Below are 14,495 nucleotides of genomic sequence, written 5' to 3'. Positions count from 1 at the left end.
AAAAAAAAAAAAAAAAAAAAAGGAAAATTTTAAGGGCAAAATCAAAAATGGACAGCTCTGAAAAAGAAAAAAGTTATTAAACAAAGATGCCAGATGCTTTTATTAGGCAGTATAAAAATAGAGCAGTCAACAAAACAAATTCCCTTCAATCATCTATGTATTTTAATTAATAAGTTATTTTGTTGCCTACTTCTCTTAATTAAACAAGTATGTCAGGCCTGGCATGGTGGCTCATGCCCATAACCCCAGTACTTTGGGAAGCTGAGGTAGGAGGATCACTTGAGCCCAACGAGACCAAGACCAGCCTAGGTCACACAGCAAAATCTCATCTCTACAAAAAATTTAAAAAATTAGCCGGACATGAGGGCACTTGCCTGTAGTCCCACATACTTGAGGGGCTGAAATGGGAGGACTGCGTAAGCCCAGGAAGTAGAGGTTGCAGTGAGCCATGATCATGCCACTACACTCCAGCCTGGGTGACAGAGCAAGATGCTGTCTCAAAAAACAAAACAAAACAAAACAAGTATGTCACATAAGCAGGAATATGAGTAGTTTGTTTCAATTATTATACAAATAATATACTAAAACAAATAATGATTTATGTTTATTCTCCATGCACTTTATCTAGAGTCAAATCCAAGGCTTTAATTTTTAGTAAGTCTTTTATATAACGATGAGATGAATTTAGCTATTCTGAGAAAAGAATTTTTTGTTTTGTTTTGTTTAGACAGAGTCTTGCTCTGTCACCCAGGCTGGATTGCAATGCCTTGATCTCGGCTCACTGCAGCCTCCACCTCCTGGGTTCAAGCAGTTCTCCTGCCTCAGCCTCCCAAGTAGCTGAGATTACCATGCCTGGCTAACTTTTTGTATTTTTAGTAGAGATGGGGTTTCACCATGTTGGCCAGGCTGGTCTTGAACTCCTGACCTCAGGTGATCCACCCGCCTTGGCCTCCCAAAGTGCTGGGATTACAGGCATGTGCCATCGTGCCCAGCAAGAATGTTCTTTTGGTCTTAGGCAAAGTTGAGTATGTGTTACATTAACAGACTGGCAAATTAGCAGACTCTTGTTTTATATCTACAGTTTTGTTCCCTAAGAGTTATTAAGAGCAATAAAAATTTCTGCTTATTATGGAAATTTGAACACTAGATATTTGGCATTACAAAACTTGTGAATTTTTAGGTGACAATGGTATTGTAGTTATTTTGAATTTGTATCTTTAAAAGATACATACCAAAATATTTAGTAATAAAACAAGAGAAAATGTTTAATGAGGGGACGGGCACGGTGGCTCATGCCTGTAATCCCAGCACTTTGGGAGGCTGAGGCGGGCAGATCACGAGGTCAGGAGATCAAGACCATCCTGGCTAACACGGTGAAACCCCATCTCTACTAAAAATACAAAAAATTAGCCGGGTGTGGTGGCAGGCGCCTGTAGTCCTAGCTACTCAGGAGGCTAAGGCAGGAGAATGGCATGAACCCGGGAGGTGGAGCTTGCAGTGAGCCGAGATCGCACCACTGCACTCTAGCCTGGGCAACTGAGCAAGACTCCATCTCAAAAAAAAAAAAAAAAAGAAGAAGAAAAAAAAGAAAAAGAAAGAAAGAAAAGAAAAGAAAATATTTAATGAGTCTAACAGTGTCACTATCTTTGTATCTTTGTATTTACTCATTAGCTGAAGCATATCCTCCTAGGACTCCATGAACCTAGCTATCAAAAATGTCCCATAGGTATTATATACTTTGCTGTTAGTGGTTAAGCTGTCAACAGTCATCAATATCAAAATGTAAAGCCCAGCTTGAGTTTACTAGTAGTAAAGAAAACGTTAAACGCTTTTCAAATGTTTACACTTAAAAGTACTTACTCCAAAAATTCATTAACTCTTTCTATGCATGCCCGCATTCAATTGAAAACTAATACCACATGAAATTCCTTTTCAAAAGGTTCCATAATCAATTAATATTGAGAAAGAATGTATATCATATCACAATGCACATTATCATAAAAAGGTTCTGAGAAGTCTTGAGGCTAAACAAAAACCTACGTTCAACTTTAACAAATGTTTCCCAGACTTTGTTCTTTTTTGCTTTTGACCTAATATCTATTAAGATCTTTAGAACTGGAATTCTGAGTTACAAATACATAAATATAAATATACAATAAACAAAGAAATATTAAAGATTTATTTAATATTTTATTTAATTAAAGATAAAGACAAAATCTGTTAAAAACTTTCTGCATTTTGAGTATTAAATAGACTAAAGCATTTCACTAAGCAATCTTGTCAAGGTTAACTAGGAGCAAAACTACAAGGGATTATTGTATAGATGAATCTGTTGTATCTTGGCCGGGCGCGGTGGCTCAAGCCTGTAATCCCAGCACTTTGGGAGGCCGAGACGGGCGGATCATGAGGTCAGGAGATCGAGACCATCCTGGCTAACACGGTGAAACCCCGTCTCTACTAAAAAATACAAAAAACTAGCCGGGCGACGTGGCGGCCGCCTGTAGTCCCAGCTACTCGGGAGGCTGAGGCAGGAGAATGGCCTAAACCCAGGAGGCGGAGCTTGCAGTGAGCTGAGATCCGGCCACTGCACTCCAGCCTGGATGGCAGAGTGAGACTCCGTCTCAAAAAAAAAAAAGATGCATAGAGTAGTGTTATTATCTCTAAGACTGCTGAACAGAAGGGTGCAGTGGCTCACGCCTGTAATCCCAGCACTTTGGAAGGCCAAGGTGGGAGGATCACCTGAGGTCAGGAGTTTGAGACCAGCCTGGCCAACATGACGAAACCCCGTCTTTACTAAAAATACAAAAAAAATTAGCCAGCCATGGTGGCAAATGCCTGTAGTCCCAGCTACTCGGGAGGCTGAAGTACAAGAATTGCTCGAATCCAGGAGGCAGAGGTTGCAGTGAGCCAGGACTGCACCACTGTATTCCAGCCTGGGTGATAGGGTGGGTTTCTGTCTCAAAAAATAAAATAAATAAAATAAACAAATAAATAAATAAATACTGCTAAAATCTCTCTTGCATTAAATATAAGAAAAACTATCACTTCCTTTAAACTTATTTGATCCTTCACCCTTACCTGATCCTTCCAGGGTGAAGGATCAAATGAAAAAGGTAATATTGCACAAACATATGTAATAGTATATGATTCACAAGCTTTATTTCAAAGCTATTTTACTAATAATTGGAACATATTAAATGTGGCACCCACAGAGAGATAATGGTATACCGTAATTTTTTTTAAAAAGTTTTTTAGGCCAGGCGCAGTGGCTCACGCCTGTAATTCCAGTACTTTGGGAGATAGAGGCAGGTGGATCACGAGGTCAGGAGTTTGAGACCAGCCTGGCCAACATGGTGAAACCCCATCTCTAATAAAAATACAAAAATGAGCTGGGTGTGGTGGCAGGCACCTGTAAACCCAGCTACTCGGGAGGCTGAGGCAGGTTAATCACTTGAACCCAAGAGGCAGAGTTTGCAGTGAGCCAAGATTACGCCACTGCACTCTAGCCTGGGCGACAGGGCGAGACTCCGTCCCAAAAAAAAAAAAAAAAAGTTTTTTAGAGACAGGGTCTTATTCTGTAGCTCAGGCTGGAGTGCAGTGGTATAATCATAACTCACTGTACCCCTGAACTCCTGGATTCAAGTGATCCTCCCACCTCAGACTCCTGAGTAGCTAAGACTACAAGTGTGCACCAGCATGCCCAGCTAATTTTTAAATTTTTTTGTAATGGGGTCTATGTTGCCTAAGCTGACATACTGTAGTATTTTATGCAGCCATTCTGATTTTTATCACATAGTCTTAAATATAAAATGACTGATTCTCTCCAGAACTATGTACAAACACATACACACACACATTCACATACACACAATTGGCTTTTCCACTTTACCATTTTGATACCCTCCCCACGGCACAGCATTTCGTACTTCTGTCTCTCTGGCAGGTAATCCACAGCAACCCCTTTTTTCTTTGGTGTAGTTTTCTGATCAGATTGGTCATCTGAAGCAGACTTATTGACATCTTTTTCTTTAGCCATTATATACTCAAAATATTTTAAGTTACCATTAGCTCTCTGATGTTCAGGATCTATTAGAAGAAAAACAAAGTATGTCCACGGGTAAGTTCACACTTGTTCAAGCATCAGAATACAGTAATATAAAAATAGGAGACATGATAATTTATCTTCCAAACCAGGCTGCTTCTGTGAGTGAAAGGAGGCACTAATGAAAATTATTATACTAAAGTAATAGGTATAAGTTACTAATGCCCCCAAGTAAATCAGGACATACAGTCACCTATATAAAAACAGTTCTGGGCCGGGCCTGGTGGCTCACGCCTGTAATCCCAGCATTTTGGGAGACTGAGGTGGGTGGATCACCTGAGGTCAGGAGTTCAAGACCAGCCTAACCAACATAGTGAAACCCCGTCTCTCCTAAAAATACAAAATTACCCGGGCGTGGTGGTGGGTGCCTGTAATCCCAGCGAGTCAGGAGGCTGAGGCAGGAGAATCACTTAAACCCGGGAGGCAGGGGTTGCAGTGAGCCAAGATCGTGCCATTGTACTCCAGCCTGGGCAAAAAGAGTGAAACTCTGTCTCAAAAAAGGCAGTTCTGGAGACAGAAACAGTCATTTATTTAAAAGTGGCAACTGGTGCTTTTACTTTGAGAATTTACTAATCAGCTAAAGGAACTAAGTTCAATTTGATGTCAAATGAATTTTAAAATCGTACTCATCCTACTTATTTTAAGCAATGAAAAGATTTTCTAAGACTGAAAATAATCACATAAGGAAGACAGGAGATAAGCAATTCAAAGGCAACCTTTACCACAGATACATTATAAATGTAGCCTACTTCTAAGGGCTGAATGAAGTTCAGTCCCAAATTTCTAAGTAAGAAGGAAAAGGGAAACTAAAGATACAATTTTCAAATAAGCTAGAGTCCACTAACTGCCTCAGAATTGCTAGTCATAATTTTGAACTACCTTTTAGTAGGAGAAAAGAAGACTAAGCTGCCTATCTGAGAGGAAAAAAAAAAACTAAAGAACCACACACACATAAAAATAAAAAGGCGGAAGAATATATAGAGACTTCACTTGTGACAGTAACTAAGTGTTTAGGCTATCTAGGCTTAGATTGTAAAATAAATCTTGTCCTTCAGAAACTGCTCACAATAAATGTTACGATATCCACTATTAACCTGATTTTGTAAAAGCAAAGGAAACGTGTGTGCAGGGAAGAGGAGTATACACTAAAAGGAAATAAATGTGTAGTAGGTGTCTTTGAGTGACTGGCTTATAGATGACTCTTCTGTATCTTTTTCTGTTTTAGTAAATTTTCTATAATGAGTACAAAGCATATTTTAAATCAAGAGGAAATATCACTGGAAAATACTGAAAGGAAAAAAGATTACTCAAACCAATATCTTAATTTATTATCACCCAACTAAGAAATAACCCAATTATCCAAAGTTCATTTTCAGCAGATCAATCCTTTTGAGCTGTTTGATTCTAACATACACATATTTTCATATTTTGTAAAATAATTTTAAAGTTTTAAAACTTCATTATATACCAAAGGCCACCTAAACTTATTGTCATACAAATTCTGGACTCCATCTCCAGAGATTACAATTTAGTAGATCTGGGGTAGAGATCAATAAATTTTCATTTCTAACAAGTATCCAAGTAATTCTGATGCATGTGGTGCTTGGGCCATACTTGAAAAAACACTACATCTTTGTTCAAAGTACTACTGATAAAATTCTCCTAAGATATATTTTTCCAACATTTGAATTTGATAAATACATTTTGAGCCCATCTATTTTAAATCACTTTATTTTAAAGTATGAAATGCAATAAAACAAAACACCCTTCAAAGGAAACTGATTAACATTTAAAATGGCAACATGGTAAACAAACATTTTTGACTGAGTCAGTTACATCAGCTTCAATTTTGAAATTCCTGGAGAATATACAGCAGAGAAACACAACCTCTGTTGCAGCACTATTAGGTGAGAAAAATCAGTCATCATTTACTTTGAGAATAAAGAAAAAGAGGATAATGTATGTTTAACAAGTAAAACTCCTGACTTACAACAAATGAGAAAATACCAGAAGTATATAAAAGGGGGACACACAAAAATAGAGAATATATCTCTCTCAATATAACTATAACCTTAAATTAGGCCCAGATAACATACCTAGTTCAAGAAGCTTCTTTGTGAGCAAAAGTGCCTTATCCAGGTCTCCCTGCTGATATACTGCATAGCTCAAATAATCTAGAACAGAGACTTTATCTATGGTAGAAATCTCGCCTTCGTCCAGTTGCCTTAGGGCTTGTTCCATCCACAGTTCTGTATGGTAATAATCTGCTTCTGTATAGGCCACTTTGCCCAACTCAAAGCAGTCCTCAGCTGTTAGAAAAGATTTGTGTTTCACTCCTATGAAAAGAAAATACAGAGAACTTTAGGAATCTTAACACTACTGTCTATTTATTTAGGACTACACAGTTTTCAAAATGCTGTCTCACTTCTATTTGAAGTTCACAATAATCCTCTGGATAAGCAAAAATTACTCTAATTTCATAAACAAAGGAACAATCTATAATATAATGTAGACTGACAAGAATCACACAACTGGTAATAGGGGACATGGAACCTATAGAACCCAAGACTGAAGTTATTAGCCATCATACCAAAATGAAACATCCATTAAGTTGAAACATACTATTTTCTAACGGTAGGAATTACCATATGAGATACATTTTTTTTTTTTTTTTTTTTGAGACGGAGTCTTGCTCTGTTGCCCAGGCTGGGATGCAATGACACAATCTCAGCTTACCACAACCTCCGCCTCCCAGGTTCAAGTGATTCTCCCATCTCAGCCTCCTGAGTAGCTGGGATTACAGGCATGTGCCACCATCCCCAGCTAATTTTGTATTTTTTGTAGAGACGGAGTTTCTCCATGTTGATCAGGCTGGTCTCGAACTCCTGATCTCAGGTAATCTACCCACCTCAGCCTCCCAAAGTGCTGGGATTACAGGCGTGAGCCACCACGCCCGGCCACCATATGAGATATATCTGTCTCACTCCTAACCAACAATCTGGGCAAGAGATGAATGTTCAGGAGGAGAGGTAAATGTATCAACTAGATTCTTTCTTTTAAACAGCATTAATATATCATTTAAATACCAGAAATTCACTCATTGAAAAATTACAGTAGTTCTTAGTATATTTACAGAGTAGAGCAACCATCACAACAATCTAATTTTAGAACATTTTCCTCACTCCAAAACGAAACCCTGTAACCATTAACAGTCACTACCCATTACCTTCCCCACCCTGCTCCAGCCCTAGATGACCACTAATCTACTTCCTGTCTCTACAAATTTGCCTATTCTGGACATAATGCTACTGTGAACATTTGTGTATAAGTTTCTATGTGAACATGTTTTCATTTCTTGAGTATATACATATGAGTGGAACTGATTGGTCCTATAGCAACTCTATGCTTAATGTTCTGAAGAACTGCCGAACTGCTTTCCAAAGTGGCTACAACATTTAACATTCCCACCAGTAAGATATGAAATTCCAATTTCTCCACATCCTTGCTAATACTTGTTATTGGCCTTCTTTTTCATTATAGATGTTCTGGTGAGTATGAAGAGGCATTTCATTGTGGTTTTGATTTGCATTTCCCTGGTGACTGATGATGTTGGGCCTATTATCGTGTGCTTATTTCCATTTGTTTATCTTCTTTGGAAAAAGTATCTTTTCAAAGCTTTTGCCCATTTTAAAAAATTTGGTGGCTAGGCATGATGGTTTCACACCTGTAATCCAGTGTTTGGGAGGCCAAGGAAGGAGAACTGCTTAAGGCCAGGAGTTTGAGATGAACCTGGACAACGTAATGAGACCCTCATATCTAACAAAAAAAATTTTAGAAATTAGCCAGACATTGTGGTGCATACCTGTAGTCCTGGCTAGCTGGGAGGCTAAGGCAGGAAGACTACTTAAGCCCAAGAGTTCAAGGTTACAGTGAGCTATTACTGCACCACTGCTTGCACTCTGTTAGAGTTCTTTATCAAGACAGAGTCTCGCTCTGTCACCCAGGCTGGAGTGCAGTGACGCGATCTCAGCTCACTGCAATCTCCGTTTCCCAGGTTCAAGTGATTCTCCTGCCTCAGCCTCCCAAGTAGCTGGGATTACAGGCGTGTGCTACCATGCTGGCTAATTTTTGTAATTTTAGTAAAGATGGTGTTTCACCATGTTGGCCAAGCTGGTCTTGAACTCCTGACCTCATGTGATCCACCCACCTAAGCCTCCCAAACTGCTGGGATTACAGTTGTGAGCCACTGTGGGTGCCTGGCTCAGCTATATGACTTTTAAATATTTTTCCCATTCTATGTGTTGTCTTTTCACTCTCTTGATGGTGCACTTTTGAAACTGTGATGATGAAGTACAACTTATCAATCTTTCCGCACTTGTGCTTTTGGTGTTATTATGTCAACTCGCTTCTGCAGTGGAACTTCCATTTTAAGAAAAAGAGGTATTTGATAGTTCACATGAGATAAAATATAAATAGAAAACACTTCAGAAAATACTTAGTCTAATTCATCACTGAAGAAATAAAAAATTAAAACCACCACAAATAAAAATATTTTAAAATAATGGCCTAGATTTACTGAGGTCTTACTATCTGCCAAGTATTTGTCACTTATTTAATCCTCAAAGCCATCTTACTACAGATGAAGAACTAAAATAGACGTTAACTAATATGCCCAAGGTCACATGTTTAAAAGCAAGAAATGGAATCGGTTCAATACAACTCCAGAAGTTTGTGCTCCTGATGTTATAACATTAAATGGCAAAACCTAACAGTGGAAGGAAGCAGCAATATAAACTGGCAACCTTGCTTTTAAGAAATTCAGCAATATGAGAAAAGAAGAATTTAAACTCTATGACTTAATACTACTATTTTTCAGTTATTTCATTGAGATTTAGTACTAGCAATTGGGGACCTTCCTGTATAAAAGATTTTGTGGCTGAACCATATTATAGCTAAAACTGTAATAAGCCAAAAGCAAGGAAATAAGGAAACATATAGGCAGATATATCAATTTAATGGAATAGCATTTTTCATTAAGAAAGATAATTTCAATGCTATAGAGAAAATTATAAGAAATTTAAAAATAGAAAATATGAACAAATATGATACCCCAGGCCAGTCGTGGTGGCTCACACCTGCAATCCCAGCACTTTGGGAGGCCGAGGCAGGCGGATCACCTGAGGTCAGGAATTTGAGACCAGCCTGGCCAACGTGGTAAAACCCTGTCTCTATTAAAAATACGAAAAAATTAGCTGGGAGTGGTGGCCGGCGCCTGTAGTCCCAGCTACTCGGGAGGCTGAGGCAGGAGAATGGCGTGAACCCTGGAGATGGAGCTTGCAGTGAGCCAAGATCGCGCCACTGCACTCTAGACCTGGGCGACAGAACGAGACTACATCTCTTAAAAAACAACAACAACAGCAACAACAAACCACACACAAAGACAAAAAAACTAAAGTCTAATTATGTCTACTTGGAATTCTAGAAGAAGAGAATAGAAAGAATATAGATAAGATAGTGTTTAAAGAGATAATGGTAGAAAAATTTCCAAAATTAAAATGCATGAAAGTTCAGATTCAGGAAACACAAAGAATTCCAAGCCAAAGCACATCTGAGGGCCTCTTAAGAATGTGTTTCAGACCGGGCGCGGTGGCTCAAGCCTGTAATCCCAGCACTTTGGGAGGCCGAGACGGGCGGATCACGAGGTCAGGAGATCGAGACCATCCTGGCTAACACGGTGAAACCCCGTCTCTACTAAAAAATACAAAAGCTAGCCGGGCGAGGTGGCGGGCGCCTGTAGTCCCAGCTACTCGGGAGGCTGAGGCAGGAGAATGGCGTGAACCCGGGAGGCGGAGCTTGCAGTGAGCGGAGATCCGGCCACTGCACTCCAGCCCGGGCGACAGAGCAAGACTCCGTCTCAAAAAAAAAAAAAAAAAAAAAAAATGTGTTTCAAGGAGGAAAATTCAAAAGGAAAGTCTAATGAGGTACAATAAACAATGATGAACAATGAAAATGGTATACATAAATGCCAGTCTAAATTAAAGAAAGGGCCGGGCACAGTGGCTCACACTGGTAATCTGAGCACTCTGGAAGGCAGGTGGACTACTTGAGCTCAGGAGTTGGAGACCAGCCTGGGCAACATGGCAAAAGGCCGTCTTTACTAAAAATACAAAAAATTAGCCGGGCATGGTAACGCACACCTGTAATCCCAACTACTGGGGAGGCTGAGGCATGAGAATTGCTTGAACCCGGGAGGCAGAAGTTGCGGTGGGCCAAGATTGCACCACTGCACTCCAGTCTGGACAACAGAGCGAGACTCCGTCTAGGGGGAAAAAAAAATTCTAGGGGTGAATAAAGACAACATTGATAGGGGTGAAACTAAGGGAAAAAGGAAAGGGGATGGTTACGGGATGTGCTGCAGCATGGTGGCAATCTTTAGATGGCTATTAAGAAATGGGATGGGCCGGGCGCGGTGGCTCAAGCCTGTAATCCCAGCACTTTGGGAGGCCGAGACGGGTGGATCATGAGGTCAGGAGATCGAGACCATCCTGGCTAACACGGTGAAACCCCGTCTCTACTAAAAAAAAAAAAATACAAAAAACTAGCCAGGCGAGGTGGCAGGCGCCTGTAGTCCCAGCTACTCGGGAGGCTGAGGCAGGAGAATGGCGTGAACCCGGGAGGCGGAGCTTGCAGTGAGCTGAGATCCGGCCACTGCACTCCAGTCTGGGCGACAGAGCGAGACTCCGTCTCAAAAAAAAAAAAAAAAAAAAAAAAAAAAAAAAAAAAAAAAAAAAAAAAAAGAAATGGGATGAATAAAGTAGAAACTGATGGGTGTGAAGACAACAGTGACTCCATCTTGCATGCTAATCTACCATGTTTACTTTTGATTAACCTCAGTCCCACAAATGCCTGCTGATGTCTACTTTACTTGCTGTCCTTAGTGTAAGAACATGTACTCACTATAAATCCTGCCTTTAGAGCAAAGCAACCTTGATGTTATCACAAAAATTACAGGCTATGACACACATACCATTCTTGCCTGTTCTGGAGCTTGCCTTTGTCCCTATAGAGCATGTACACCCTTTCCCTATGGCATTTAAGTCATGGGTCTGGGGACTAATGGTGTAGAGATCTACCTGTCTTGCTGCTGCCCAAGACCATGCTTCCATCTATAAGTTTCCCAATAAATCATCCTTTACTGACAATAAGTTAAAAAAAAAACTGGCCGGGCGCGGTGACTCAAGCCTGTAATCCCAGCACTTTGGGAGGCCGAGACGGGCGGATCACGAGGTCAGGAGTTCGAGACCATCCTGGCTAACATGGTGAAACCCCGTCTCTACTAAAAAATACAAAAAAAGCTAGCCGGGCGAGGTGGCTGGCGCCTGTAGTCCCAGCTACTTGGGAGGCTGAGGCAGGAGAATGGCGTAAACCCGGGAGGCGGAGCTTGCAGTGAGCTGAGATCCGGCCACTGCACACCAGCCCGGGCGACAGAGCGAGACTCCATCTCAAAAAAAAAAAAAAAAAAAAACTAAAGAAACTCCACACAATAGAGTAATAACATGTAGCTATAAAAAGAAATGAGGATTTCTATACATGATATGAAGTAATGACTGGGGCATATCAATATCAATAAATTAAAGCACCAAAGTACATAACAGTATTTATAGTATGCTTTTTTTTTTTTTTTGAGACGGAGTCTCACTCTGTTGCCCAGGCTGAAAGTGCAGTGGTGTGATGGCTCACTGCAACCTCCGTGCCCCCCCCCGGGTTCAAGCAATTCTCCTGCCTCAGTCTCCCGAGCAGCTGGGATTACAGGCGCCCACCGCCATGCTCAGGTAATTTTCGTATTTTTAGTAGAGATGGGGTTTCACCATATTGGCCAGGATGGTCTCAAACTCCTAACCTCAGGTGATCCACCCACCTTGGCCTCCCAAAGTGCTGGGATTACAGGTGTGAGCCACCACACCTTGTCAGTATGCTATCTTTTATGTTGAGAGAACATAGGAGTACACATACATTTGCTTATATTTTAAAAAACTGGAAATAGTAAAACTAACAAAATGGTCACATAGAAAAAAGAAGGGAATAGGTTGAAAAGTACAGGAATGAAAGTGAGACTTCTGTTAATGTATCTTATTAGTCTAGTTTGGACTGTCAAAGAATTTAAAAGTTTTACATAATTAAAAACAATAAATTGGCTGGGCATGGTAGCTACAGCCTGTAATCCCGACACTTTGGGAAGCCAAGGCAGGACGATCTCTTGAGCCAGGGAGTTCAAGACAAGCCTGGACAAAAGAATGAGACAATGTCTTCATTTAAAAAAAAAAAAAAAAGAAAAGAAAAATAAGGCTGGGAGCTATGACTCATACCTGTAATCCCAGCACTTTGGGAGGCCAAGGCGGGTGGATCATGAGGTCAGGAGATCAAGACCGCTAACATGGTGAAACCTCGCCTCTACTAAAAACACAAAATATTAGCTGGGCATGGTGGTGGGTGCCAATAGTCCCAGCTACTCTGGAGGCTGAGGCAGGAGAATGGCGTGAACCCAGGAGGCAGAGCTTGCAGTGAGCCAGGATCACACCACTGCACTCCAGCCTGGGCAACAGAGCAAGACTCCATCTCAAAAAAATAATAAAATAAAAAATAAAATTAAAAAATTTTTTAAATTAAAAAAATTTAAAAATTAGCCAGGTATGGTGGTACATGCATGCCTGTAGGTCTAGCTTTTTGGGAGGCTGTGGCAGGAGGATCCCTTGAGCCTGGGAGTTCAAGGCTGCACTGAGCTACGATCATGCCCCTGCACTCCAGGTTGGGCAATAGAGCAAGATACTGTTTCTAAAACAAGCAAACGAATGAAAACAATGAATCAAAAGAAAAAACGAAGACAATCCCTAAAAATCTGAGGAAATGAAATAAATGAACCCAACTGTGTAACATTTTAAGGGCATAGCCACAAAAAGAAATGAATTACCTCAGACGTCTTTAAAACAAGATTTTGACTGATCATATCTAGAGTCATGTATTTTAAGGATATAAAGTGCAAAAAAACTGTATTCAGTAGTCTTAATGTTATTAATAGTATGACTAAAATAGTATGAGTTAATAGTATAAATAAAAGATTAATCATGTTCATATCCTTAGGAACCAAATTTTCAAAAGAGATAGAAATATAAACCCCGTGGTTTTCAATTTGAATTGAACAATATAAACTTCATATTTCCTGTCTCTGTTTATGACAAACTTGATAGCAATAATCACCCCTAGAACCTAGCTAGACTCTGCAGCTTAAATGTCATCCCTGTTCAAAGGAATCAAGCCTTGCCAGGCAAGGAGTGGCACACCTGTAGTCCTAGCTACTCAGGAGGCTGAAGCAGAAAGATCACTTGAGCCCAGGAGTTCCAAGCTGCAGTGCACCACGATCACATCTATGAAGAGCCACTACACTCCAGCCTGAGCAACATGGCAAGACCCTATCTCTTCAGGGGCGGTGGTGGGGGAAGGACCAAGGCTCATTAAAGAAATACCTGGTTGCTACTCTGGAGTAGAAAAGAAACCTGGAAAAAAACTGTGCTAGAAAGCAAGGAAGTTTTCTCTCTATCAAAAGATTAATAACATAGTCAATTCAAAGAAACAAGCCTACTTAAAGATGCTCTCCACTGGCCTAAAATGGGATAATCTGAGATCAAAGTAATACTGAATAGGCTGAAATACAAAAAATAAAATAAAATCTATGAGTTCATGGTATGTCATGAAAATTATGTATCACTACTAAAAATGGTTAGGACACTAACTCATTACTAGGAAAACTGATAAAGAAGACTAATTATAGACTTATCCTGCCTTTCCTATATACAGTTCAGGGTAACCAAAAGGCTCATGAAGGAACGTTCCTGTTTATAGACTTCCAGTTAATAAAAGTAAAAGGAATAATGGAATGAAAAAAATCACCATTTTGTAACCCCTAATGAAATAGTGGTTCTAGGCAATGATCATCAAAGGCTGCCAAAACCAGTAGATAAAACTTAAGGAGAACTTTATATGGAGGGATCAAGCTCTCATCACCTGAACTCCACTCATCAATCAGCATCATAAAAAGTGGGACAGGACATTAGATGTTGGTTCATGCAGTTCAACAGAAAGTTCATAGCACCACCTATGGAGTTAATTTAAAAATTTAACTTGAATCTAATCAAGCCTCAAGTTCTAACCAATGTGTAGGAAACATAGGCATTAAAAGAACATGTTAACCACCAAGTAGTCAACTCCAGAATGTGGAACATTCCACGTAACATATGACTAGGCTTCCTCAGCTAACCAATGTCATAAAGAGAAAGAAAAAAAAGGAAAAGGGGATAAAAGGGACTTAACAGACATTAAAAAAAAAAAAAAAAAAAAA

General features: G+C 40.0%; 1 protein-coding gene across 1 annotated transcript in view; it reads right to left on the bottom strand.

Annotated features, from left to right (window-relative positions):
• P4HA1 (prolyl 4-hydroxylase subunit alpha 1) overlaps positions 1-14,495 on the bottom strand; it is a 94,474-nt gene that overhangs the window by 44,423 nt on the left and 35,556 nt on the right. The window contains exons 6-7 of the mRNA XM_017854516.1: positions 6,199-6,438; positions 3,848-4,086 (exon numbers count right to left, since the gene is read on the bottom strand). Coding sequence (XP_017710005.1) covers positions 3,848-4,086; positions 6,199-6,438 — 479 coding nt within the window. The remainder of the gene's footprint in view (positions 1-3,847; positions 4,087-6,198; positions 6,439-14,495) is intronic.

This window comes from Rhinopithecus bieti, unplaced genomic scaffold, assembly GCF_001698545.2.
Source record: "Rhinopithecus bieti isolate Rb0 unplaced genomic scaffold, ASM169854v2 scaffold_36008, whole genome shotgun sequence".
Lineage (NCBI taxonomy): Eukaryota > Metazoa > Chordata > Mammalia > Primates > Cercopithecidae > Rhinopithecus > Rhinopithecus bieti.
Note: the sequence above shows the minus strand (reverse complement) of the source record. Positions and strands in the feature narration are given on the sequence as shown.